Genomic DNA, 25,820 nt, shown 5'->3' with positions numbered 1-25,820 from the left:
TTCTCTGGCCTCTAGATAAGAAGCCCACAAGGAAAGAAAGAATTGTGAGGCTGAGGTGTAGAAAACAAGGGGGGCTTTCTGATTGTACACAGGTGACTCAAAAATGATAGTATGGTAGAAGTCAGTGTAAAATACACAGATGGGGTAGCACAAGGGACTTGTAGTTGAGCTCTAGGAGGCCAGTCAGTGAAGAAAAGTTATGTGGGAAAAAAAGCCTGGAGATAATTGCCTGAAATGCTTATATGTAAATGAGAAACAAGAATGATGGGAGAGATCAGGTAAAGGACAGTGGGAAGCTGATTTAAGATAAAAGAGAGGTGAGTAATAAATATGTTGCAACAGTGTCTGAGGAGTCAGCACAGCAATGCAAAGAGAAAAATACATGGAACAGAATGATGGGAAAGAAAGAAGATTTTGGTGGTGATATTTTGCATTTATATGTCAGTAGCACAGGCAGTATTTCCTATGATGTGTAAGGAGAGGAAACTGTGGAACTTTGAGATGCTTTTAAGGTAAAGGCATTAGAGCTTTGCTAAAAGGTGACTGTTCTTTGCTGAAAATTTTAAAAATCTGAGAGTACAGATTAATGTATCAAAGATCATAAACAAAGGAAGATCTGCTAAATGTTAGACATTATGTGGAATGGGAACGGCAATCTGTATTTCCTGTGTTATATTTAAGTAGCTGCCGATCAACTATTCACTGTGAGGTCCATGATATTTTCTTGAGCACTTCTGGCACTGTAAAATACGAAGAGCCATCTGAGAGCAAAATAGCATTGTGGAGGGTTTCTCAAGGTGGAGGGACTAGGTACGATAAGGGTTGTGAAACAAAGATGGTCACACTATTAGTATTATAGTAGAAATCAGGGTTTGGGGGAAATTTCTGGCTGTACAAAACAACATCCACTACCCTTTTGTGCCTCTGGAAATTTACCACGCTTTAGGTGATAAATCTTCACCATCCTCATCTTGATCAGAACTTCTGTTTTCCAAACTGAAGGAGAACTATTCACTCAACGAATTCACAACCCTGCAAGCAAACCCTCTGGACACTGTGCCCAGGCCATTCTCTGCATAATTAGGACTACAACCTAAATCTTGAGGTGAAAAGGCAAAGAGGAGCACCTGCCTGGTGCACTCCAGCTGTTAAAGCAAATATGCATGCTTTGTGCTTAAAACTTCTTCATTGAGTCTCAATTTGCAAAACTTTTCTGTTGAATTTTTGTTTTAAATTGTCATCACCTGCCTGGTAACGGACCGAAGCAGCACAAATACAGCATGCTGTCCATTTTGAGGATTCAAGCTGGTAAGACTGCTGTAGGAAAACAATAAATGGGAAGGGTAACACACAGCAGTAGAAACATTGTGCCTCCTGCAATAACAATTAGTATTCGTATTTAAGAACAAATCTGAAGGAAATCATTCACCGTGCAGACTTGTTAGATGCTTCCCACATTAAACCTGATAGCAATGTAGAAGTTTATTTAGTAGATTTATTCCGAAATAAGATTTAGCTGGCAATGAATTAGACCACTGTAAAGCCACTTGGGGGGTTGCTATACATTGCTCTACCTTATATCCTTCACAACCCACTTTGGTTCATCCAAAATTCCCAGTAATGTCAGTGGAAATACTGCAAGAAAAGGATTGCAGAATCTGGCTCTCTTCAGGCAAGTACCTAAGCGTGTATATGAAACCATCCCTTAACAGGTCTGCTTCCAGTAGCTCTAGGCTTGGGTAAGCATCACCAGGACAGTGGAGCTGCCTTCAGACAGCCCACTGCTGCTGTCCCAGCAAGAAACTTGCTGTACCTGAGGGCAGGCTGCCAGCAGCAATCTGCGTGCTGCCATGGCTATACCGTAGCAATTCTCAAGGGCATCAGCCATAAAAGGATCTTCAGAACATCTAAGTCCTGAGAGCTCCTATGAGCTGTTAACAAACCTAAGCACAGTGAGTTGCAGAAGGTGCTTACATCTCACAAGATTTGACTTAAGCAGGCTCAGCTCACACATGTCCAGCATCTTGATTCTGACCTTAAAACTCTTAGCGAATGTTTAATGAGAAATCGTGGCTTGCACAGTGTGAAATCTCCCTTTGAAAACACGTGCCAACCCCCCTGGTAGGCTGGAGCACACTCAGAGCTGCTGGCCTGCAGGCCCTGCGGCAGCTGGAGCACAGGAGAGCAGCGAACAGCTCCTGAAACAGATCCTTGGTGGAGTGTTAGTCCTTTTACTTCAAAATGTCTGGACACGTGTATCTGTGGAAAGTTGCTGCATTCCCTTGAGTTAACCAGCTTCTGCTTTCTAAGAGGGTGGTTTGATGAAGCTCTCCCTGGCTGCATTTCCCAGCCTTTCTGAGGCAGAGCTCTTTGGGATTTCCTGAAGAAAGGTACTAACTGCTGTGCATGTGGTGGCACCTTTCTGTGGATCTTTTCTTTCTTTCTTTCTCTTTAATGATAGTGTGTGATTCTACCGATCAAATACTTTTGTTGCCCTACATGAAACCTGCTGGAAGATGTGGAGGTATTCTGGAATAAGTAACAGGAGAATTTGGCTCCAGGTTTCAATCCTATCAGATCCATACAATCTGCTTACAAGTTCTAGTAAAAGGAGGGTTCTGCATCTCTGTAAAGACAGTGTGAAAAATAAAAGAAATTGAGAAGCGCTAGGTATGTCTGGTTCATCCCAAGCGTACCCAGATATTACCCTGGTTTGTGAAGCTCACAGGTCTGCAGAGCTCCGAGGGAAGGAGTGCCTGGTATAAATCCCCAGGTACAGTCTTGCCATTTCTGTTCTGAAAGAAGCCCAGCTTAGCACTGCAGACCTCATTGCGTTGCACAGTATAAACTTGTAGTAAGCACTAGACAATTTCTGTTCCGAAGAGCTTGTGTGATAGGGCCCTGATCTTTCCAATGCTTATGTGCTTGCTTAACTTTGCATCTCTGGATTATCCCTTTTAAACCAGTGAGATTACTCGCATGCATAAAGTTATGCCTTAATTTTTTGTAATACAAGAGCACAGATAAAGATAGGATGTGAGAAAGGAAGTATTATTATCCTCATCTTGCAGACGAGGAACTGAAGCACAGCAAAAATGAGATCCTCACCCTACACAGAGTGTATATGCGCTTAATTCTTAAGCGTACGAGGAATTTCCGTCAGGTTCACTGTACCCTGTGGACTGAAGCGTAAGGTCTGAATTTCAGTGACTGTCTCTGCCACCGATTTTAAGTAAGTTACCTACGCTTTGACCCAGCGGTGTTAAATTCCAGTGCTCGGAAAGCGTGGGGCACGTTTCGCATGGGATGCGAACGGCCAGGCTGAGATAAAGGAGGACGGTCTGACCCCCTTTTGCCGTAGCTCCGAGGCGTTACAGGTGGATGTCTGCAGCTGGCGGCATGTGACAACCCGCCGCGCCGTGCCTGGGCGCTGCCCGCCGCTCCGAGAGACCCCCAAGTCCTGGCGCCGCATGAGCCCGGCCCCGGCAGCGCCCGGCGGGGGCGCGGAGCCCGGCCCCTCTCCCGCGGCTCCGGCTCGGCGGGGCGCCGCGCTAGAGCACCTCGCCAGGTAAAGGGCCCCGTGGGGGCCGCCGGCCGCCCCGCTCCGCTCCGCCACCGTCCCAGGGCCGGCACCTGCGGGGCGGGGGCGCCGGCGTGCGCGGGTGCGGAGCGGGGCGGAGGGCGGGCGGGAGCCGCGGGGGAGGGACCGGGCGCGGAGCCGCCGCCCGCGGGGCAGCGCAGGCACATGGAGCGGCGCCGCCGCCACAGCTGCCGCCCGCCCCGGCCCCCGCCCCGGCATAGCAGGTACTGCGGGGCGGGGGGTCCCGGGCGGGCACCTGCCCCAGCCCCCGGGGGCGGGCGGGCGGGCAGCCCCGAGCGGCTGCGGCGTGGGGGTGAGGAGGGGCGGCGCGGAGCCGGCGCTGCCGGGGAGAAGTTGCCGGGAGCGTAAAGTGGGAGACTGCGGAGCCCAACAGGCAGGTCCTCCCGTCCCGTCCTTCCCCTCCTCCCCATCCCACCCGTTTGGCTTTTTTTTTTTTCCCTCTTTTTTTTTTTTTTTTTTTTTTTTTCCAAAAAACATTGCGCCGCAGTTTGGGTGTAATCCAGGCGTTTTGGGGCGCTTCCTTCAGGTTTCGGAGATGAGCAGCCGCAGGGAGCTGGCCGGGAAGGGGAGCTCATTGATTGGGGGGGGAGCGGCGGGGCGGAGGAAGCGTTACCCCACGCGGGAGCGGGTGCGGACCGCTCCGCTTCCCTCTCCTCCAGCCAGCGCCGCACTCGGGTTCATGACAAGCCCGAGGTCGAATTGCTTGCGCCTGTAATTTGCAGAGGGGGAGGCAGGTGTGGAGGTTGTAAAAGCCTTCGGGAACTTGTAAAATTAGCAGGCCCTGTGTGCTTGAGGGGAACGGCGTTAGAGGAGAAGTTGCTGACTTCCGAATAGCGGTGCCACCAGAAGTTTTCCTCCTTGCGATGCAGCCTGTCACAGCCGGAGGTTTTCTCCCGCCCTGCTCCGCAAAGTTAGCCTCTGTGAAGGGTCAGTTTCGCTCTGTAGTCATTCTTAAAGATGTGCGTAGTTAGAAACTGTATGTGTGAAGAAACGATTTCCCGCTGCAGCAGTCGATTCTAAGGAAACTTTAAATTTTGTGCTTCGAGAAACCTGATTACTTCTTGGATTACTTTTCTACCTTGGTCTAGAAGGTACGGTAACGCTGCCAGATGTTGCGCAAAGCATTCTGCTTCAAAAATTGTTAGAAGTTAGTAACACTGTGTCAGAAAAAAAGATGTAGCTTATGATTGCAAATTGTTTCAAAAAAGTGATGTTTTGTGGAATGCAAGAATTTTCAGACTGGTATGGCCGCTGGCTTAAACTATGTAAATTACTGTTGAGGAATATAATGTCGTTTCTTTTCTCTTTTTCTCTTTTTTTCTGTCTCCCCCCCCCCCTTTTTTTTTTCACTTGTACTGAGTCTGCTTACACATGTAAGCGTAAGTAGTGTTTTCAAAGGACTTTGTGTGGGGATCAGGAGTTAAAATAAGAGCTTTCTGACTAGGTATTTTTCTTTTCAGTAGATGATATTAAGGTTACATCCATATGCAGTTACTGTCCAGCTGTCCAAAAAACACCCAAATGAAATAAACCAGGTATCTAATCCTGATTATATTTTACGCATTCACCTTAACAACCCATTTGCTAGACCTTAATAGTCTAGTTTTAAACTTGGGAGCTGTAATGCATTGCGAGGGCCAAATTTTTTAAAAGCTGTACTTGGTTAGCTTCAGTTGACTGTTCATATCAATTGTACCTCCCATGCATACCGGAGTACTATATAGTATAACTCTCTATTTAACATTATAAATGATCATTGAAAGATAAAGAGTAGTAATATATTGTGTTTAGAAGTAAGTACTGAAATTCCTTGCAAATACTTGGAAAGCCTTTATGTGAATCAACGGAGCAGGGGCATGTTCTGAGTATCTTGTGGCACTGCTCTCCTGCCTTGCTAGTGAATAGCATGGTTCGAAGTGTTCAGAGTCTTTAGTGAAATAGACAAATTAAGGATGGGATGACTTTCCTATATGAAAATGTAGATCCTTACAAATTTTCCAAACCAAATTTTTGCCCTTAAGTAACTTTGTTTCTTCTTCTTTCTCTTCTCTAGTGAGGGAAATTAAATCAAAGTGAGAATGGATTTGTTCATGTTACCATGAAAATGCCTAGAATTCCTTTTAATGGGTTAATATAACAGTAGCATGCAATAGTTCATAATACATTCCTATTCCAAAAGGTGTCATTGCTTGCATGCAGAAGCTTCTTTCTAATATTGATATGCTCTGCTTTGATTTAACTTATAAATATTTGGTTTAAAACTGAATAAGAAATACAGGATACTTAATACTGCTTAAACTGCTGTATGCCCCAGCCCCTCAAGATACCTCATTCCTTAGCAAAGCTCTTCCAAGTTTTATTTTGATGCCTGTATGCCTTATTGCTTTATCAAAGCCTTTGAAACTGCTGCATATTGACATGAGAAACAAGTAAGTGTAGACCAAGAACTCTTAAAATGATAGCTGTCCGTAGCAGAACTGCATGGGGGAAGTGTCCAAAATACTGCAGAGCTCTGCACTTTGTCTAGTTCATGTTTCTGTTATCCCAGACTTGCTTCCAACCTTAAAATATTTTCTCACATTTATTAATATTGGTGACTATTCATTCCATGTGATCTTTTTGGGTTTTTTTAAGTAGCCTAAACTCAGAACTTGATATACTGCAAGTTTATATTAAAAAAAAAAAGAAATATAAATTATATCCCTAATGATATGTTAAATTTAAAATTAAAGGCAAGGAGAAGGCAGGCTTATCTACCACAAGAGAAAGCTGACCAGACTGAAAACAATGGAATTCCAGTGCTGGACAACCTCAGGAGTCAGGATTTCAAACCTAATACACTGATACCTGCAAGAGTCCTCTACCTCCTGGGTACAGCTTCCAGGGGAAGAGACAGAGATGCAGAGGCATAATGTGGAATTGTACAGACTGTCCTAATTCTGTCGGGACTGCTGGACCCTGGTAATTAAAGAGGGATTGATAATGGGAAGATAGGGCAGAGGACTCTTGTCTCTTTGCCTTTCATGCTCCCAGTAACGGGAGAAGCTTAGATTGATCCTGTGTGCATGGTTTATCCCAGCTGAGTGTATTTCTCAGGGTAGCTACCTAACTCCAATTGAGCAAAGTGAGTGCGTGTATTTTTAGGAGGTCCCATACTCAGGAGCCGCAGTAGAGAGACAAGCTTGTTGTACACCTGTGACTTTCCACCTTGGCTCCCGGCTGCCAGTGCTCACTCCGAGAATGGTCTGGTTGCATGTTTCCTTACATAAGCATGAATGACACCTTTGTCATTTGTGTTACGTGCCGTGTACGATAAAAAATGCAATAGTCTTCATCTCAGTGTTACTGTAGCCATTTTCCTTTCCCTTGTGGACCTTAATATGAGAAAAAAAACAACACAAAAAACAAAAAAACCCAACCAAAAACCCAAACCCCAAACCTGGTCCGCTTGCCACTTCCACTGCATAGCAATGCAGAAATGTAAGTGGAGAATCAATCCACAGAGTTTTACAACAATGCAAAACTTGTTTCTCATCATTAAAATTGGATAACTCCAAACTGGAGCCAAAAACATTTCCAGATATATTTTATTTGAGTTTAGGTACTTGTGCTAAGGTTACAATCTTGCAGAAAACAAGGAAATGGGTACAGTCTGTATTTCAGCAACAGAAAACAAGGGCATAACAAATCGTATGCTGTTCTGGCAGATCATTTTTGGAAATATTTTCTTAAAAAGTCCAGAGGATATCAAAAGTCATGGATCACAGCCTAATTGTGTGGCTTTTTGTCAGGAAAAACTTCCACTGGACACTTTCGGGATTTTTTTTCCCCCCCTTCGGTTTTATGTGCAAGAAGAGCTGTGTCCATAGTGAATTTTATTGTTTTTCAGTCAAGATTCACATATGTACTTGATTACATCTTGACTAGTCATTATTTTCCACTATTATTAAAAGTAATAGAATTAGACCAAAGAAAACATATTAAAGTAGTAAAATGTAGTGTAGCAGTAATGGGATCTTTGGGAAAAGTTGTCATCCTTATGAGCACAAGGTCCGATGCGCTGCTGGTACCATAGTGGGCTCCCCCAGAATTCCACTACTAGTGACAAACCCCACTTTTCTAGGAAGTGTAAAATGACACAGAAAGAAAGGTTTTGGAACCATTTTTCGTTCTCAGTATCCTTACCCTGCAAAAAAGAAAGAAGACAGGGAAGGGGAGAAGGCTGCGCTGCTGTACAAAGGCTCTTGGAGTCTATGCAGTTGCTAGATACCTTGTATCGGTTGAGGAGTGTAAGGTGAGGACTCTTGGCAGTTGTTCTGGAGCTATGATTCTTCAGGAAGCGTTTTTTAAATGCTTGCAACTCAACGCAAGAGTCAAGAGGAAAGGTATATTCCTCGCTGGTGTTTTTTTTCCCATGTAATCCAAACATACTTTCTTTTTCCCCTGCTGGAGGGGAACAGCCTTTAGAGATGAGTGTGAACTCAGTCTGAGGCAAGATAGGCAGCCTTGGTCTTGTCAGTGTTACAGCAATTTTTAAACAGGAGGCTGCGTTAAATACCTTTCACTCATCCAAAGTAGCTGCAGGAGTTTTATCTCCCTAGTGGCTATCCAGCAAAACAGACTGACTTCAGCTGGGAAACTCCCTGCTTCCAAGGTCAACTGTGGTTTGTTGTTCCTACATCTGAATCTATACCTAAACATAACTACAACTTGGAGTCAACACGAATTTTGTTTGCTCCCTAAATTTAAACACAGTTACCTTAGCCCCCAAGGGTATGTTGTGATCTATCTTTATTAAAAGCCCAACAACTTCTGCCTTGCCCTTCTCCTTTAAGACACACCTTCCTCCATGCTTTAGGCTGGTGAACAAAAAACTTGTTGCTGGTTTTTCTGCATTGAGCAGGCCCCTACCAACACAGTGTGGTGACTGCAAAATTAGGTCCTAGTCCTGAAAAGGTAGATGTGTGTCCTTAGCTTTATTTGTACCATTGCAAATTCATGGGGATAAGACAGTGCAGGTTTGGGACCTGCATGGCATGCTCGTGCTTCTTGTATAAATGCCTCGAAAGACCATTCAAACTGCAGTTTTTGAAGAGCAGTCACACTGAAATTGTCGGGGTTTTTAAGCAGTGGGAACGGTCTGCTTCTTTAGCTTATTTTGAAGTGTATTTCATGTGTAAGATTTAAATTTCTGCTTCTGATCCCAGTTGCTCTAGCTATATCAGTAAAAGAAAACTTGCTCTCTATCTATAAAATAGATCTGATTCCCTGGTGCATTGCTTCATTTTTCCACTTGTGTCAACTCACTAAAAACAGTGAAGCAATTGCAATATAAAGCTGGAATTGTCCGTAGTGGATTGGGTCCAAAATATTTGCAAAAGCAGAGTGAGTTAACTGAAATGCGTAGTGTGGAGAAACTTGCTAATTCATTTCGATTATAGTAATTTTAGGAGTTATTTTTAGGTTTATTTGGGGGGAGAGGGGGAATCATACAGACCTCTAATATGCTTATTCAGGCTGATAATGTCCTTTAATAATCCGTAACAGCTTGAATAGTTTGAAGGGAAATTAGGAAGCAATTCTGTGATCATGAAGCAGAGTTATTGAAACCTCCTATAATTTGGACAAATCGACTACTGATATATTGTTAGGGATACTTGGCAATAACATTTCTAGACATAAGGGGATCCTTTTGTGTTTTCTCTATTGCATATTTAGATACACTGTGCTAAGGATATCATACACTTTTAAAATCCTACATATATGGATACAAAAAGTACAGTTTTGCATCTGCTGCTTGCTTTCTCTTGAGTGAGAGCCCTGGAAGAATATCCAAGAGCTCGATTTGGCCACTTGAGAACGTGCTATGTTCTTAGATTGAGTGCCTTAATTTACACACCTCACCCTTTTTTTAGTCGGTTTATTTGTAAGACGGAAATGTGTGCATTTTCTTTGTCATGGTGAATTTATTCCACTTTTCTGCTTGATTTTCAGTGAATAAAGGTGACAGAGTTTAATGAGTTAATAAAATGTGGCCTTCATTAGGAAAATTACCTTCATATTTTTCTCATATTATGGAAACAATTTGTAATGCTTCTGGTTACAATTCAAAAACCTGAAGAAAGAATCTTTTTTCATATTTGCAATGGTAGCAAGTACAGTAATTTGCACACAAAGTCAACAAAAGGACAGATTATTTTTTTAATTATATCCTTTAACGATGAATTGCTACATTAATATAGTTGAAACTCAGTAAAATGCTAAGAGTGCATATGGAAAACGTACATGCACACAAGATGCACTTTTTATCATTTGTCAGTGCTTTGAGAAAGAATTCCCAAAGAACTAAGAATTATGTAGGATCTTTGAGACAACTTTTTTTACACCCTCACAATTGTTCACTAACACGGAAATTAATTTTACATGTGCTAGACATATAAATGTTTCACATCTGCTCTGTTAGCAGAGTTCTTTTCTCAATCTAGTGTGTTGAATTACAGTGCTTCCTTCATTTTGCAGACAGGAGCTCTCCATTGAAATTTGACTGTATGCTCATAATTGTATTGTCAATTCGTGTAGTTAACCAGAATTTACACTAGGCAGGAATAGAGAAATGACTGAATAACTAAACATCTCCCTAGACTTTGTAAAAAAACCTGAATATGGAATTAGTGTAGAGGGAGAGAAACTGATCCACTTAGTTTTAATATTTTTCTGTTTTAATTCAGTCCTTTAAAAGACCTGGAAGGTGGTTTGGTTTTTTTAAACAGAAATGGAAGGACACTGAAGTGCTTATTATGACTCTCAGTTTCTAGTTTTCAGAAAGGACCACCCCTCATCTTTGTAGTTATTATTTACATTTAGCTGTGTGATGAGGCGGAAATTAAAAATAGAATTAAAATGGTTCTAAAGTAGAGTCATTCACAGAGATTGTGAAGTCTAGCATATTAAATTACAATAATAAAGCTAATTATCAGCTCCTTGCTGAGATATTGAATGCTTTTAATTAAAAATAGTTTGTAGGATTCTAGCCATTTTCTTCAAGTATTTCCACAGATTGTACAATGCATATTACCTTTTACCTGTGTTTAACAGCTTTCCTGTTGTGTTCAGTTGTATGTAGCACATTCATATATGAAGTTAAAAGTCTATTAAAAGAAAAATTAGGTCTTTTGTTTAAAATGAAACTAAATGCTAAATACTTTTACAAGGGTGTCTTTATTCATCTGTTCTCTTGGTTGTTGGTTCAAACTCATTGACTTCAGCGGATACAAGAGGCTTGGTTCTGCTAGGTTGAGACCCTCTGGTGCAATTAGAAAAGCAGCTGTATTATGGTTCTGCAGGTAGATGCAACTCCCAGCTTAAAACCAAAAAGACCGGTGACACATACATGATGATACATATCACTCCTAACCTGTCATTAATGTGCAAATTCTCCTGTCAGGTATGTTAAGATCTATAGGTCTTAAACTGTACTGTGTTTTCCAGGCTGCAGACTGGTTTTGCTTTGTTTATTTAAACTTCTTTTTATATGTTGTGGGTGGTTGAATCTAAGACCCATTTTAGGAGCTTTGCTTCAGTTTATGTTGTAAAGTGGGTTGGGGTTTTTATGGTTTTGGTTGTTGGTTTGGATTTTTAGTTTGCTAAAGCTGCAGCCTATGTGATGAGGAGCCAATGCGACATGTCAAAGACCACAAAGATGAGATGTGCTCACACATGGGTGCTCAGTTAGGGCCAGCTGCTCCAGTGACCTGTGCGAGTGGTCCTTTTTCCTGCCACGGGGCTGCTTGCACAAACAGGGATTGCAAAATCAGCCCTTTCCCTGTCAGGGCTGTGGAAGGAAGGCTGGGGTTTGCCTCTTCGCTTGTTTGTTTTATCACAGTTAACCCAGAGCTGCTGCTGCCAAAGAACGTGTGTTCCCCTCTCTTTTCATATTTTTAAAAGCACTTGCAGAACACCAGGTTCCTTGTAGAAGATTTCTTCTCCCCCCTGCTTCAAACTTCGTGGGTGCTCATATTTTCTGCTCTGGGGCTTCATGGAAAAGTGTGCCTGCCCCTGCGGAGTGCGCTTGGCTTGAGACAGAAGTGTTCCTTCAGGGACCTTTCTATCTGCTCAGCAAGGCTACACCTACAAATAGTCAGGAAATATGCGGTTGGATGCAATGTTATGTTTGTGGATGTAACAGCAGAAGTAGAGCTATCTGTACTTAAAAGGGCTGCTCTGAGTTTAGGCGTGCTGGTGTAAGCCCAAAGTGGCCCCACAAGTGTCAAAATTTGTTTTTTTCATTTCCATACCGTCAGTGAGGTCCTGTTCTGCTGAGTGTGAAGGATGTCTTGTTCCAGAGAAGTCAGTACATAGATAGTTTGGGAAACAAAGAAGAAAATAAAATAGCTAGTCTTTGGCATTGGGTTAAGTCATTCTGTCGAATTATATCAATGGTCCAATCTTGCAGTCTCTTAATGTCCTAAGGGAGAAGGGTTTGTAGAAGGACTGACATGCATATATGTTTGTTTGAATTGATAAAACACTGTATAAACGCTAAGCATTCATTTTCTTGACAAGGAGGTTTACTTTTGAATTTGCATTGTAAAACAGGAGACTAAATAATAAACCAATACTTGCAAATAATTAATTTGTGTTATTCTGAAAGATTAGAAAATCTTGACCTTGCAATGACCTCATCCTACTTACACCCAGAATCCTAAAAGGTCCCAAATCCACCTCTGATTGTAATTGACACCAGGTATAAACAGAGCAGTACCTCAGTGATTTCACAAGGCCTGTTTTGGTATATTCTTAAGACATAGCACAAGTTATGTTGTGGAGAGTTGTGAGGAGGGAAATCAGTCACATGTAAGTTTTCTTTGGGCTCAACATGATAACCTGGACAAATGCTGGCTAATTTAAATCCAAAGGGTTTTTTTGTGTGAGCATGGCCCATTAGGTTCTTCCTTATTTAAACCAAAATCAGATCAACAAAGCCTTTCAAGTTTGTTGTGTGTTGATTGTGAATTAGCCTAAGACTGCCATAGTTGATTCTTTTTTTCAAAGCGTTATGGTAGCTTCATCTCTGAATCTGGTATTTGGAGTCTGAAGAGGAAAACATACGGGTGAGAGTTCTGTATCTGAAGACTTGAAGAAATAATTTTATCTGTTTTGAAGGGAGCTCTGTAGCCCTTTCAATAAGGGGCCGAACTTTGAATCTATTTGGATTCCTAAATAGAAGAAATATATATTAACACCTAGGTGCTGACTCCTTTCCTGCTGTAAATGAGAGCTACACATGTTCAGTGTTTGAGAGCAAGATTGCTTTGGTCAGCTGCCCGCCCAACTTTTGATTTCTAACTTCAGGCTACTAAATTAACTGCTAACTTAAATTGATGTGACTACAATGAAGATAGTGAAGTCATACACAGTTCTTATGCTAGTGATAAACTCTGTTCTGGAGATAAAACTTACAATGAAAAATTGCAAAACAATTCTTTTTCTTGCTAAAATGGATATTTAGGGTTTCATGTCATAAATATTTCTAAACCAACATTCTTTTAGATAAATCTTTGTAAAGATCTATTAAATTGAATTGAATGATTATTTTAGAACAGATTAATGTCAAGTTGATCCTTTGGCACAAAACCTTACATCCATACATAGGGCTCTCTTGCCTTCTGGGATATTAGTGACAATGTTTCTTCTGACTGTAGAGCAGAGGAGGAAAAGGAGGAAAAACAGGGCATAGTTTCTTATTCATAGGTTTACCATACCAAAGGCAAAGAGGTAAATTCTACTCAGCACCTAAAATTTAGCCCAAGACACATTATGCCCAAGTCCAGTGTGAGAAACCTTTTAACAGTCACAGAGCCAAAACCAATGCACTGCTGTCATTGCAGAGCGGGGGTGGGGAATGTGTCCTGCCATGTATTCCTTGCTGATACAGAGCATATGGTGAAGTTAGCTGGGATTTCATTAGTATTTACCAGATACCACAGGATACTATAGTGTTAGAGTACAGTTTTCCCCTGGGAGGGATTCAGAACACCCTTTAGGAATTTTTAAAGTTGTGGGGTTTTTTTCACTTTTATCAATTTGCTTAGTGTTTGTGGATCTTAATCTACATTTAGGAACCATGCTTAACTGTTCTAAGTAATTATTAAGGGGGAAAGAATCTCCCTTTCATCACTTTTCTATCAGCTCTGTTTTCTCTCCATGTTTCATCCCTGGGAAATGGATCAGCTTTGGCAAATGTTCTAAAATCACCTAATTTAAGGATAAATCCTGAAGTCATCTCTTTGAGAGCTGAAGGCACCTGTTTCAGGACAAGCAGTCATCCAGTCTCACAGAAGGCAAACCTCCACTAAACAAAAAATAAACCAAACTGTATTTCAGTCTGCCTTCATTAAAAAAAAAAACCCAAAAAACACAACAAAACAAACAAACAAAAAAAAACAACAACCAAAACCCAAACAAGCAAACTGTACTCTAGTTTGCCTCTCCGTTTAAGAACTGGGGAGTGTTTTCAAACTGAATTCTCCCTGATGGCAGCAAGAGGCAGGAAGGAATATAGCGAGAAGTGTGCTGCTTAAGCTGCAGAAGCGCTGAATGTAAGGCTTGTCATGCCAAAGGCAGGTAAATTGAGGAATATGAAAATAAAAGAAATTTTCTCCCTTTCCACCTCCTCCCCTTGTTGCTTCCAGTCCTGCTGAAGCCCTAGCAATGGCGAGAAGGCTGGTGCAGTTGGAATGCAATGCCCTTCGTGAGCGTGGCTCTCTTCTGGTGGATATTTTCTTGGGATGTTTTCTTTGGTTGGGGTTCACTGTGGTCTGTGGAAAAATGTGTAGTAATCAACTGATTAATAGTAGCCAGGTGACCCTTGAAGGCAATAATAGATGCATGGGCATTTCTTTTTTTTTTTTTCCTTTGTGCTCAGTCATGCTTGCAGGAGGAATAAGGGACTGTACCGAGCACTTTTATCATCCCACCTGCCATAAATACACCATGTTTCCAGTAACTGAGCAGGCTACCATTATAGGGTTTTCCCTCCTGCAAGAGAAGCTGCATTTCCCACTGACTAGTTCATTAAAAATGGGCCTATTGAAAGCTCTTCAGTCCCATAGGAACTGATGCAAATTATTGAGTGGTAGGTGGCTTTTTGCATTTTGCATGGCTGTAGTAATTTTTGAGATTTATGTATAGATATTAAACAAATTTCTTGTCTGGAATTAAACTTCAGGAGCAGAATAAAGCAAGACAGAGCATTATTGGATATTAAGCAGTGGGATGGTACGTGTGCAACAGGCAGAATGCTCTGTGAGAATATCAAGCTTTTTTTGCAAACTGCGTTGACCAAAATCTATTCCTTAACCTATCTGTCTTCAGTGTTGCAGTCTACATCCTCTCTTTCTGCAAGTCCAGCATGGACCTGGTGAGGGAAGCCAGTTTCTGTAAGGAAGGGGTGGGGGGCAGCAGTATATTGGTTCTCAGATGTACTGATGACATTCAGAAGCAAGTGAGGAGACCATAAAACTTATACAAGTAATAAATATGACCCCAAGTATTACGCTTTCCCACTGCAGCTTCTTGGGTAGCAGGTTGAAGTTTGTGGGGTTTGGGGCGGGGGGGGGGGGTGTTGTGTTGTTTTTTTAAAAAGTATATGGAAATAGGGCTAAAAAGGTTAGGATACAGTTTGAACCCCTTCTGTAGGAACTCAAGCCACAATCCTCCTCTGCTTCAAATCCTCAAGAAAATGCATCTGTTTTAATTTGAGGAAAAGGAGCTGATGGGGCAGGTATCTCAGCTATAAGGAATAGCAAAGAGCCAGCTCCTCTGCTTGGTAGGATGTGAAGCCAGCCACACCAGCTAAAGACATGACCTAGCATACCATGGCTGAACAAAGAGCTTGTGGGCTTTTTGTCCCCTCCCCACCTAAGGCTACCTCAGCTGCCCATGTTGTACTTCAAGGTGGGAACCAGGCTGTGCTGGGACTACCTGCTCCGGCAGCACATCTGTTATCCAAGGGGCCACCAGCTGTCCACAGCTGCGCTTAAGCCCTGGGACATGTAGGGTCCCCTTCTGACTGAAAAACTGAATTTTGTTTCTACCCCACTAACCCTCCGCATGCTTCTCCCTGGTGTTTGTGGTCACTGGCTCCTTGGAAGATGGTGTGTTGCAAGTGGAGGGCAGGAGCTTCCCGGTATATCGCTTACCATGCCATGGAGCCAGCCATCTGTCAGCAAAACAGGAAGGCACAGGTTCCCTTTCCCTCCTGGGCTCGTTTAGCTATTTTCGGGAGCTGTACTTCTCCCCTGTGCAGCGCTGGGCTGGTGCGGTCTGGAGGAAGGGCTTCCGGGCGAGCGAGGGGCCAAAGCCTGAAGCTGCTGCTCTGCCCATCTGCCGTGGCTGGAGGTGTATTCATTATTAATGGCGGTAGTGGCGGTTGCTGCTCAGATATGCAGCCCTGCCTGGGTAAATGAGACATTCTTCAGCAAATTGCTTCGTTTTTTGATTGCTGATTGTACGCGTGTCACCAAGCTGACTCAAGGTTCATCGATGCATGCTCAGTAAATTAGAAAGAACATAACTATGGATCAACCAAGAGAATGAATTCTGTGCCTACAATGACCCAGGGCCATTTAATTTTCTGCTTAATTTTGTTGCAGTCAGTTTGCATTTTGGGTTATTATGCAGTAGGAAATTAACAATAAATAACAAATTTGGTCCTCCTGTGCTTGTAATGATATTTTTATAAATCTTTGTAATGCTGTTTTTAAAAGGATCAAGGTCTGTGCCAGTCTGATACTCCAGCAAGTATGCAGGGAAGAAATAAAGAGAAAAATACATTATTCTTCCCAGATAATCTTATAGTTAAATAGCAAAGGGGGTGGGTTTTTTTCTTCTTTCCCCTTCTTTCTCCTTCTTTCTCCTTCTCAGTGTGTGTGAGGTTGGGTGGTTTTTTTTCTTTTTCTGTGTGTATGTGTGTGTTATTTTGCATTAACTTAAGGCTTTTCCTCTCTTCTCAGATAACTTGAGGAAAATGGAAACAGATGAGGCTCAAGATATGTCCCAGGTTTCAGGTGAGGTCCTTAACGAATACTTCTGCGAAGAAAACCCTAAATTCCTGCTCATCTTTCTAGCACAGTACAATGTTTTTCTTGTTAATAAAATTGCTTTGGGTCTTTTTTAAAACCAGGGTGGGAATTGAGATATAATTAATGATATGACTTGATATCAAGCCCAACAGTGCGTGGATTTTTTTAAAAGGAACTGAGTAAATAAAGAAGTCAAGGGAATATAGAAGTGTAGATGTAATTTTGCATTAAACCTGTGGTAGCATATCCCTGAAGCATGGTCGGATGCACATTTACACTCTTTCTCTTGGGAGCAAAATTCTGTTTCTTACAGAAGTATAGAACAAAAAAAGTTCACCGGGTGGGAGGGGGTAAATAATAACTAAAAGCAAATAAACTGTATTTACCACATACAGTTTTTTGACTTTTTTCAGAGCACTGAGTTTTACTTATAAATATTTAAAAAAAAACACAAAACCCCCTAAAAAAAGACATGAAGCTTTATGCTTGTAACTGTTTTTGTCCAAGGTGATAATATTTTGAAAAAAATTTAAACAGCAGAGAAGTTAAATTTTGGAAACTTGCCCTATAGTGGCCTGGATAGGATTTTGCAGCATTACCCCATATTGATATTCCTGTGGGGGAGCTTATTCTTAACTTCCTTGGAAATTGGTTCCTTAAAGAACCAGCTTAGTGAGATAATACATATTCATACTGTTGTGCCTCCACACCTGAAAAAAGGACAAGTTAGTCTCTTTCCTGGTTTCCCTAATATGCTGGCAGCTGCAACGGTTAATGGCTTTCAGATTTCACTTTTAGTGTTCAGCCTGGAGCATGACAGCCCCATCACCCAGGCCACTCCTGGCAGGTACCTGGGCAGGCGGCTCTGGGGCACTGCTGGCTCAGGACCTGGAGGCCAGCTATAGGAGATCATGAAGGTCTGGGCAAAGTGTAGGTGCTAGGTCACTGGGTTTTCCTGAAATATAGAAACACAATTTTCTCTAACCCTCACCCCCCAGTTTCTAAAAATGTTTAGTTTTCTCAAAAATCAGAACCCAGAACTTTTAGTGTCACCTGAAAATCGGTAAACAAAGATGTTTTCTGTCTGAAAGAACAACAAAATAACCCTTCACGCCAACAGAAGATTATTAGTAATGTTTAGTATAGGAATCATTCCTAGTCAGCCCTGTGGAGAGGCATGTTGCACTCCCCCTCCTCAGGTAACAATTTTAAAATTGTAACGAGATATACTTGCACATCAGTGTTCTGTCACATGCTGAAACAGTTTGTAAATGAAATAAAACCTGTCCTGTATACATGCTGTGCTTGGATCGCGTGTGCCCCTAGCAGAAAAAGCAGCGGGGTTTTAATCCGTTGCACAGATAAAGCACTGTGGATCTGCTCGGAGCAGTGAGAGGCTCCGTGATTCGAGCCCAGTTCCTCTGCCTGCTGCAGAACCCTTTCCTGCTTGCGTGAGCTCCTGGGGCAGGAGCGCTGACCTCCTCTTCCTCTGCAGCAGCACAGGCTCCCCTGGATGCCCACACCTAACCTTTGTGGTATTCTTTACAACGGCGTTAATTTGATCTCCACACCTGCTACCTCCTACCAAAGCACTGCTTTTTTTTTTTTCTTTTGATATGGAGAAGAGGAGTGTGAGAGATGCTGCCTTGAGTCAAGGAGCAGATTAGAAGGTCATATGTTTTGGCTTCCTTGAGAGGGAAGATTTGCAAGAAACTTTGCTGTTTTGAATGTTTGTGTATTTGTAAATATATATACAGTGTATGTATCTATGTATAGCATTTCTAGCTCTGAAAGTTTTCCAGGATTTGAAGAACTGTAGTATTTTCCTGTGCCCTTTAGCATTTGTAGCAGACCATGCTGATGAGAATAGTACTCTTCTGTGATGACAGAAGGTTCTCTTAATATATATATATATTTATGTATCAGTGTAAGAGGAATTTTACCTCTGATAACAGGTAGATCTACATAAACAGATTACAGGGAAAAAATATCTGCTTCAAATTCTTCCTGCTGTTCCTGTCACTGAGCATCTCACACTTTCTATGAGTAGATGCTGTGAGTTGTGTTCGATTGTTAGCTGGATTTCTGAGCAACTGGCCAAAGAAAGAACTTGCTAATTTAATTTCATTTGTGATCTGAGTTGTGTGTGAACTCAGCCTTCTGGAAACAGGAGTTTGTCAGATTAGATTCCACAGATATTGGCTTTTCGTAAGCTCTTCCTAGACCTCAAAAGTAGAGGATCTGAAGGTACAGGGATGTTACCTACTTCTTTCTCGTAGCCTGGTGAATCCAAAAGTGAGTTTTCCTCTCCTCCTCCTGGGGTTCTACATGCTTCTAGGATTCTTTCTTGCGTGATGAGAGAGCTCTACTATATATTGGGAACAACTTAGACAATTGCACGGTTTCAGGAGTGTGAGATAGTCTTGTAAGCTGAAAAACACTTTTTTTTTATTTCTGCTCTGTGAGTAATGCTCATCAGGTGTAGCTTACTCTCTGAGCCTATGGAATGAGGTGACTTGGTTCGCTAGCACACTTGGTTGTGTTTTAAAAAAAAGAAATTAGTTTGTGGGGTTTCTTTGGGGCTTTTTTTGGTTTTTTTTTCGTTTTTAACCCAGAAATAAAATAGGTCTCTATAAACAGGCTTCTCAGCTCAGAAGCAGTGTTTTGTAGCCATGTGCTTTATGCAGCTGTAGCTGACTCAGGTGAGGCAGGGGCGAGCCAGGCCAAGAGTATAAAACTAGTGTAAGCAAGCCAAACCCTGTGTGTGCACAGGCATTCCCACTTCTGGGAATCCAAGCATGACTGGCTCCTAGAGGAACTGAAATACCATGTGACTAGCACAGAGTTCATACTTTATATTTTTCTCCTGAAAATGATATTTCATGAGGCAAGCAGTTGCAGTTCTGAAATGAGGAGAGAGCTGACATACATTTAACCAAACGGTATCCGGCGCCTGTACAAGAGAGTCAGAAAACACAGATAATATCTCACTTAACTAGCAGTATTTTTCCTGCTTTTTTTTTTTTTTCTTTTTTTTCTCAGTTCTAGGGCCTAACAGTTAAGGAAGGTGAAAAAACAGTAGAAATGTTTAACATCTACATAAAGAGATCCCCTAGCGCCAATGAGGCTGTACCGTGCTCTGCAAAAGCAGGAAGAAGAGTTTTACATTTGATGTTCTTGCTAGGCCCTGTGAAGGTGTAAATAACTGTATCCTGGGCTGGTATCTCCCACCTGAGAGCTGTCAATAGGTTAGGCACTTCTCTGATAACTTTCATACAGAAATGGCAGTGTTTGGAAATCTGAAACCATCTTTCAGAGCTTCAGGATGAACTGGGGGAAGGTTATGATACAGCCTGCAGTTGAAGTTATCTCCATTTATGACTCAGCCAAGGAGACCATGAATCAGTGGCAGTGCCAGAAACAGAACTTCAACTCTACAGCAACCTTGCCTTTTTTCATTTGATATGTCAGGTGGCTCTTCATTATAAAAAAAAAAAAAAAAAAAAAAAAAAAAAAAAGACACCCCCCTACCCCAAGACTAGCTTGCATTTGATATGCTTCCCTTCTTATTTTTGAGCAAAAATATAAAATGAGAATGGAATAAATCTATGGTACTTTTTTCTGTTATGTGACATTTTAATAATTTACCACAGTACTTGCAACTGGGTGTTTGTTGTTTGAGATTTTTTTTAGCTCCATCCCTTATCACCAGTTATTGTTCTGGACATGCTTGTTAGAAAATAAATGGGAAACTATTCCCTGCTTTCCCCCACCCCCTTTCCATTTCTAAATTAATTGGCAAAAGAATGTTAGTGAGATTGCCATGCAGAAGTGAACTTATCATGGTGTAACAATTTAGATGTAGTTAAGGCATGAAATACAAATATCATGCTCTAGAATCCAAGACTGAGAGCTCAACAAATGTATCTATATTTTTACCCTGCCTTTTTGCATGCAGGGTTTTCTCGATCATGTGTAACAGGAAGAAATCAAATGATATGAAATGAGTCATTAAAGCCAAGTTTACTAAGTTTTCTTAACTGCAGTCTCCTGCAAAGAGGGAAGTGTTACCACATCTCCAGCTTCAGCCCTACCAAGTCCATGAGGCTAGTCTGATTCATGCCACCTGGGCAAATGACTATTAATTTAGTGAACCAAACAGTTCACCATAAACTGCGAAAGCACTTATCTACTAATGGGTTTCTATTCCAAAAGACTACTTTGACTTATCTTCAAAGCATCCTACTTAGCCTGCTTGTTGTAGGATGCCTAATTACGCACTAAGGAAGTTTTGATTTTGTTTGCTATCTATTATCTCATAGGTCTGATATTATGTGTTTATATTAGTTTGTAGCCAAAAAAAAGCCTTCAGGTTTTTAGGGTAAGTGTTTCTCTAAATCTAGACTAAGTCAAAGCATCAGCTTCCATTGTTGTAACTGGGAGCACAGTTTGAACCTTTGAAGATACAGGTAGCTTTTGATTACTATTACTTTTTAACAAATTACCTCAAACTGCCTGTAGTGTCAAGAGAGCTGATTCTGACCAGACTGCCTCTTACCCTGTGATTAAACTTCTGGGATTTTGTTTTTGTTTTGCTAGGGGGAAGGGGGGGGGGGGGGGAGGGGGGGCGGCGGCGGCGGGGGGGGAAATGTTGAAAAAGCTGAAACATTTCAGCTGTCTCTCATCACCCATGCATCTTAAATGTAAGAGATACCTCTGCTTGGGAGGACGGGGCTTGCATTGGAAAGTTGCTGGCAGTTCTCTGAGCTCCTTACAACCTATAAAAATAGCACAGAAAACTACGTGAATAACTAAACAAGGAGCTAAACAGTAAATGGCAAAAACTGTTCTAATGAACTTAATTCCTGCTTTCACTTTCCTCTGCTGTAAAATTCATAGTCCGTCTTTTCCACTTATGCAATCCACCTTTGAACATGCACTTGCATCCAATGAGTGTGATTTTTGCCCATTTAAGAATAGCCTGCAGAAGCTGAGGTGGGGACACCCCCACCCCCCACCCCCCCCCTTCTCAAATAATCTAGTCGGTCTCTTTGCCAGTGCAGAACTGTTCCTTCATCATTACTGCTGAGTCCTCTGGCTGCAGTGTTGCATGGTTCACCTGTTGCTGCTCCCACCACTCCTGCTCAGAGGTTATTCCACAGTGTGATAGATGCATCATTAAGAAATGCAGGCATCCACTCATTTTGTTTATTTAAACCTAGATTTGTGCAAACAACCCAAACCAGCTAATTTGGAAGATGACTTAAACCCACCTGTCATTTCCCCCATCATGATCAGTATAGATTGGAAAGCACAAAGCTTTGCTTCATCCAGGAGGTTGGAAGGAAACAGTTTTCTTCTTTCAGGTCAAATCCATAACTGGCATCACCAGACTGTTGTCACTTAAGTAAGCTGTATTTGTTTTAATTTTTCCTTCTCTGAGAAGTGATTTCAAAATTAATTAATGTTTGTGTGTTAATGAGGGAATTCTCATTAGAAAAAAACCATTAATTTACTAGGCCTTTGTGCCATGAAATTACTGCCCTTGCTGGTGTGCTGATTGCTATGGGATGTCTAATATATTGCATCAGTGTAAATTGGTAACATCTCCATTTTGGAGACAAAGGTCTGATGTGAACGTTACTGAGCTCACAACCTGCTCTGGGTTTATTCCATCCTTTGCTATTAATGCAAAGACTGGCCTTTTAGTAACATTCAATGAAACTAAACACTTAGATAATTCTTTTTTTAGTTGTTTCCAAGGTGTGTTTTTGTCACAGATGTGCAAAGTCATTTTAAAAGGTCTGCAAGACAGGGATAGTATTGTGGGCAGGACGTGTATGCTGTGGCTGAGAGCTAAACCAAGAAACCTCACCGTTTCTGGAAGTGCAGTACTTAGCAGAAGAATCATTTTCCTTTTTTGTATTGCATTTGGCACTAGAACCATTCCTTAATACTTATAACGCACTAAAGCACAGATTGTTTTCTTCCGCAAAGCCTTGTGTGTACACAAGATACTCAGGTTTGTTTCCTCTTTACATATAAGAGACCATAAACCCCTTGAAGTCATGTTTTGAGTGACCTCTGCTAGTTGTACATGTTTTAGGAAGTCCCAAGAGCTACAGGCACTTCATTACTTGTAGGTACGAGAACTAGCCAAAGCTTGATTTGTGCGTATTAGTGAAGCTTGCTGAAGACGTAGTTGAATTTTTAGTTGGAAGTAAGATATTATTTTTTGGGTAATTCTGTTACAGACCCAGAACACTTGTGGGTTTGACTTCACTATGTCATTGAAGCAAATCCAGATGTGCTCTCGAGGAGCGTTTATGGTAAAAAAAAGAGGTTTTACAGAAGACAACCATTTGATACCCTTTGTAATCTCTCAGGTTTTGCTGGCTGAACTGCATCTTCTGAGCATAGCAGCTGAAAAATATCCATGTGTGTTATAAATATCCAAAATGGTAAGACTGATAAATGTGTATCGAGACGTCAGCAAATTTGGAAGATGTTGGCCAAGCATTTTTTTCACAAATAGAATTCCCCTGTATTCAAAAGAAGCTTTCTCTGCAGGACAGCAGGTTTTGGTCCTAAAAATGTCATGCTTTTAGTAGTGTTTAGGGTTTTTGTTAATTTTATTTGGTTTGTGGTGGTTCTTAAGGTATTATTTAAAAATGAGGCTATGCTGCTGGCTAACTGATGCTGCTTTCTTCACTACTAGGGAAGGAAAGTCCTCCAGTTAGTGATGTTCCAGATGATGCAGATGAACCTATGCCTGTACCAGAGGACCTTTCAACTAGCACTGGAGGACAACAGAGTGCTAAGAATGAGAGAGTCTTGGGTAAGATGACTAGTCCGCTCTTATAAGAAATACTAGTACACAATGTAATATGCCAATAATGTTAAAGTACTATATAGTAAGCTGGTATACAAGCAGGTTCTGTGCCTTCTAACCTTGTTCAGCACAGGTTTACTCAGGTACTTAGTGTTTTTTGTGCAACCTTCTCTTTGGCAAAGGTATTTTGAAGGACAGCAGGTCTTTCCATCTACAGAGAAGATATAAAGGTCTTACTATTTACCTTATTTCCAAAGCATGACATTGCATGATACTCTCCCCAGGAAAGATGGTTTTCATTTTGTGTAGGAAATGGAATTAAATATGTGATTCCAGGTCAAAATTATCTGTACTCAGAAGTGATAAAAATTTAGTAAACTCTCAGGTATTTCTAATATTAATTTGAATGGTATCTTGAATGTTATCTGCTATTCAGATTTCTCTAGAAATGCCATATTAGAACACACATAAAATTAATATGTTTCAGATTCCAATATCCAGTCTTCATTTACCCTTGGATTTTTTTAACTGGGAGACCTTTAGAAAGCACTTGAATTTTTTTGTTCTAGGTAAAAGTCCAGAATTGATAGTCTATTGGATTAAAATAAATTATTGGCCAGAGGTGATTTTGCAACATGTTGATTGTTCTTAGGGATCCCAGACTCCAAGCCAAGGACTAGTGGTGCTGCTGACTGCTGTGTGCCTCAGCTTACATGTGGTCCACTACAAAAGTGCTGTTACTTCAGCACGATGCTTATTACTAGTTGGGGGGGGGGGGGGGGGAGGGGGAGAAAGAAGGAAAAAAAAAAAGGCACAATGACTCCCAGAATGCAGTGATCAATGTCCTGTATCATAAAAATATTTAGGGAATCACTATCAAAATATGTTTGTTTATCTTTTATAAATAGTTTATAAATAGTATTGCTCATCATTTTCACATTGCTATTGTAAGAATGAGGGTCAGGGTAGAAGACTGTTTACAGAAAGATTGCAAGTGCCTTTAAATGTTCATTGTCTAAGGAAGTCCAATAGAGGTTGGTAGGTGGAAATGGGAGCACAGAAGGCAAAATAACCAAACCAAAGTAATACAGCAGGCTGGTGTCAGCATCAGGAATAGACCCTACTCCCAAAGTTCAGCACTAGCCAGTAGAGAATGCAGCATCTTATGCATCTTCACTTTATTTATTACTTGATCCCCTTTTACCAAAAATGTGAGTGTAAAGTTCAGCTCCTACATGCATATTGACATAACTATGAACAAATTAATTTTTGAAAATGCTTTTTCATAATCTGATCACTTACCTAGTGCTTTGTTTCTCAGTCTAAAGTTCTTTGGACAGAATCTTGCCTTTACTATTTGTGTATCAACTCAGTAAAATGAGTTAAGTCTTCTTTCTCCCACAGTAACTAAACCATACAAAACATTTAAGTCTTGATTTAAAAAATAATAGTAATTTTTAAAAATTCCTTGTTCAAACTCAGATTTTTTGATTGCATTGAATTTACTTCACCTTGCAAATATCACACAAAACGAGCAAAGTTGAAATTTATATTTACTGATGTTGTAACAATTCTCTTAATCAAGATAAACATATATTAGAAGTTACTGTAATAAAAGAAGGAGAAAATGTTATCGCTGGTGTCCTAAATATGATAAGTTCCATCCGTTGATCTCATTAGTTTTACTTTGTGTATTCAACAATAGATTAGATTTTCCATGTCCTGACTTCAACACTTCTTCTGCAACCCCTTTTTCTACCCATAGCTCTTTGACTTTGAAGGGTCACATCTTGTAGTGAGACATTTACCATCATCAACAGAAACAAAGGCAATTCACAGTACTCTGTTTTATGAATGATCTTAACTGTAGGTATCAACTCCAGCACTTGCAATATTTTTCTCTTCTGTAAAGCTGCATACACTTGTACCTCTTCTGCTGCTCCTTTTTCTAGACCTGAACTAACCTTTTGAAAACAGTATACTGAAAAAATTGTCTTTTTTTACAAAAAGGGTCTGAACACATGCCCCAAACATATCAGGAGCTGTATGACTGCTATGCACATTCTGGATCATCGTCAAAAGAAAACTGGTTAGGGATAAACCAATGCCTTAGTAGTGGTGTTTGGCCTATATGATTCCACAGATGTGGGATTAAGGGGACTGTCTGTCTTTCTAGGTAGGCAGTGGCATGGCAGTGTAGACAGGCTTGGTGTTCAGTGCAACGCAGTCATCTCTAAGTCTTAATATCTGTTTCTCACCAAACTTAGGTAGGAAAGGATGATTTGAAAAAATACTTGGAAGAACA

The 25,820-nt window shown here is 41.1% G+C and overlaps 1 protein-coding gene across 13 annotated transcripts in view; it reads left to right on the top strand.

Moving 5' to 3' along the window:
* Positions 1–3,212: 3,212 nt before the first annotated feature.
* Positions 3,213–25,820, top strand: part of IKZF1 (IKAROS family zinc finger 1) — a 70,046-nt gene continuing 47,438 nt past the window's right edge. For 2 of the 13 annotated variants that reach the window (XM_037379330.1, XM_037379329.1), the window contains exons 1-3: positions 4,202–4,528; positions 16,615–16,668; positions 23,402–23,521. In XM_037379330.1, the coding sequence (XP_037235227.1) occupies positions 4,465–4,528; positions 16,615–16,668; positions 23,402–23,521 (238 nt within the window). In that variant the 5' untranslated portion in view covers positions 4,202–4,464. Of the gene's footprint in view, positions 3,233–3,549; positions 3,569–3,721; positions 3,805–3,884; positions 3,979–4,068; positions 4,693–16,614; positions 16,669–23,401; positions 23,522–25,820 lie in introns of those variants that run through there. The other 11 variants (XM_037379328.1, XM_037379327.1, XM_037379325.1 and 8 more) reach the window with 11 other exon arrangements.

This window comes from Falco rusticolus, chromosome 3 (genome assembly GCF_015220075.1).
Source record: "Falco rusticolus isolate bFalRus1 chromosome 3, bFalRus1.pri, whole genome shotgun sequence".
Classification (NCBI taxonomy): domain Eukaryota; kingdom Metazoa; phylum Chordata; class Aves; order Falconiformes; family Falconidae; genus Falco; species Falco rusticolus.
The sequence above is the reverse complement of the archived record's forward strand: the minus strand, read 5'-3'. Positions and strand labels throughout refer to the sequence as shown.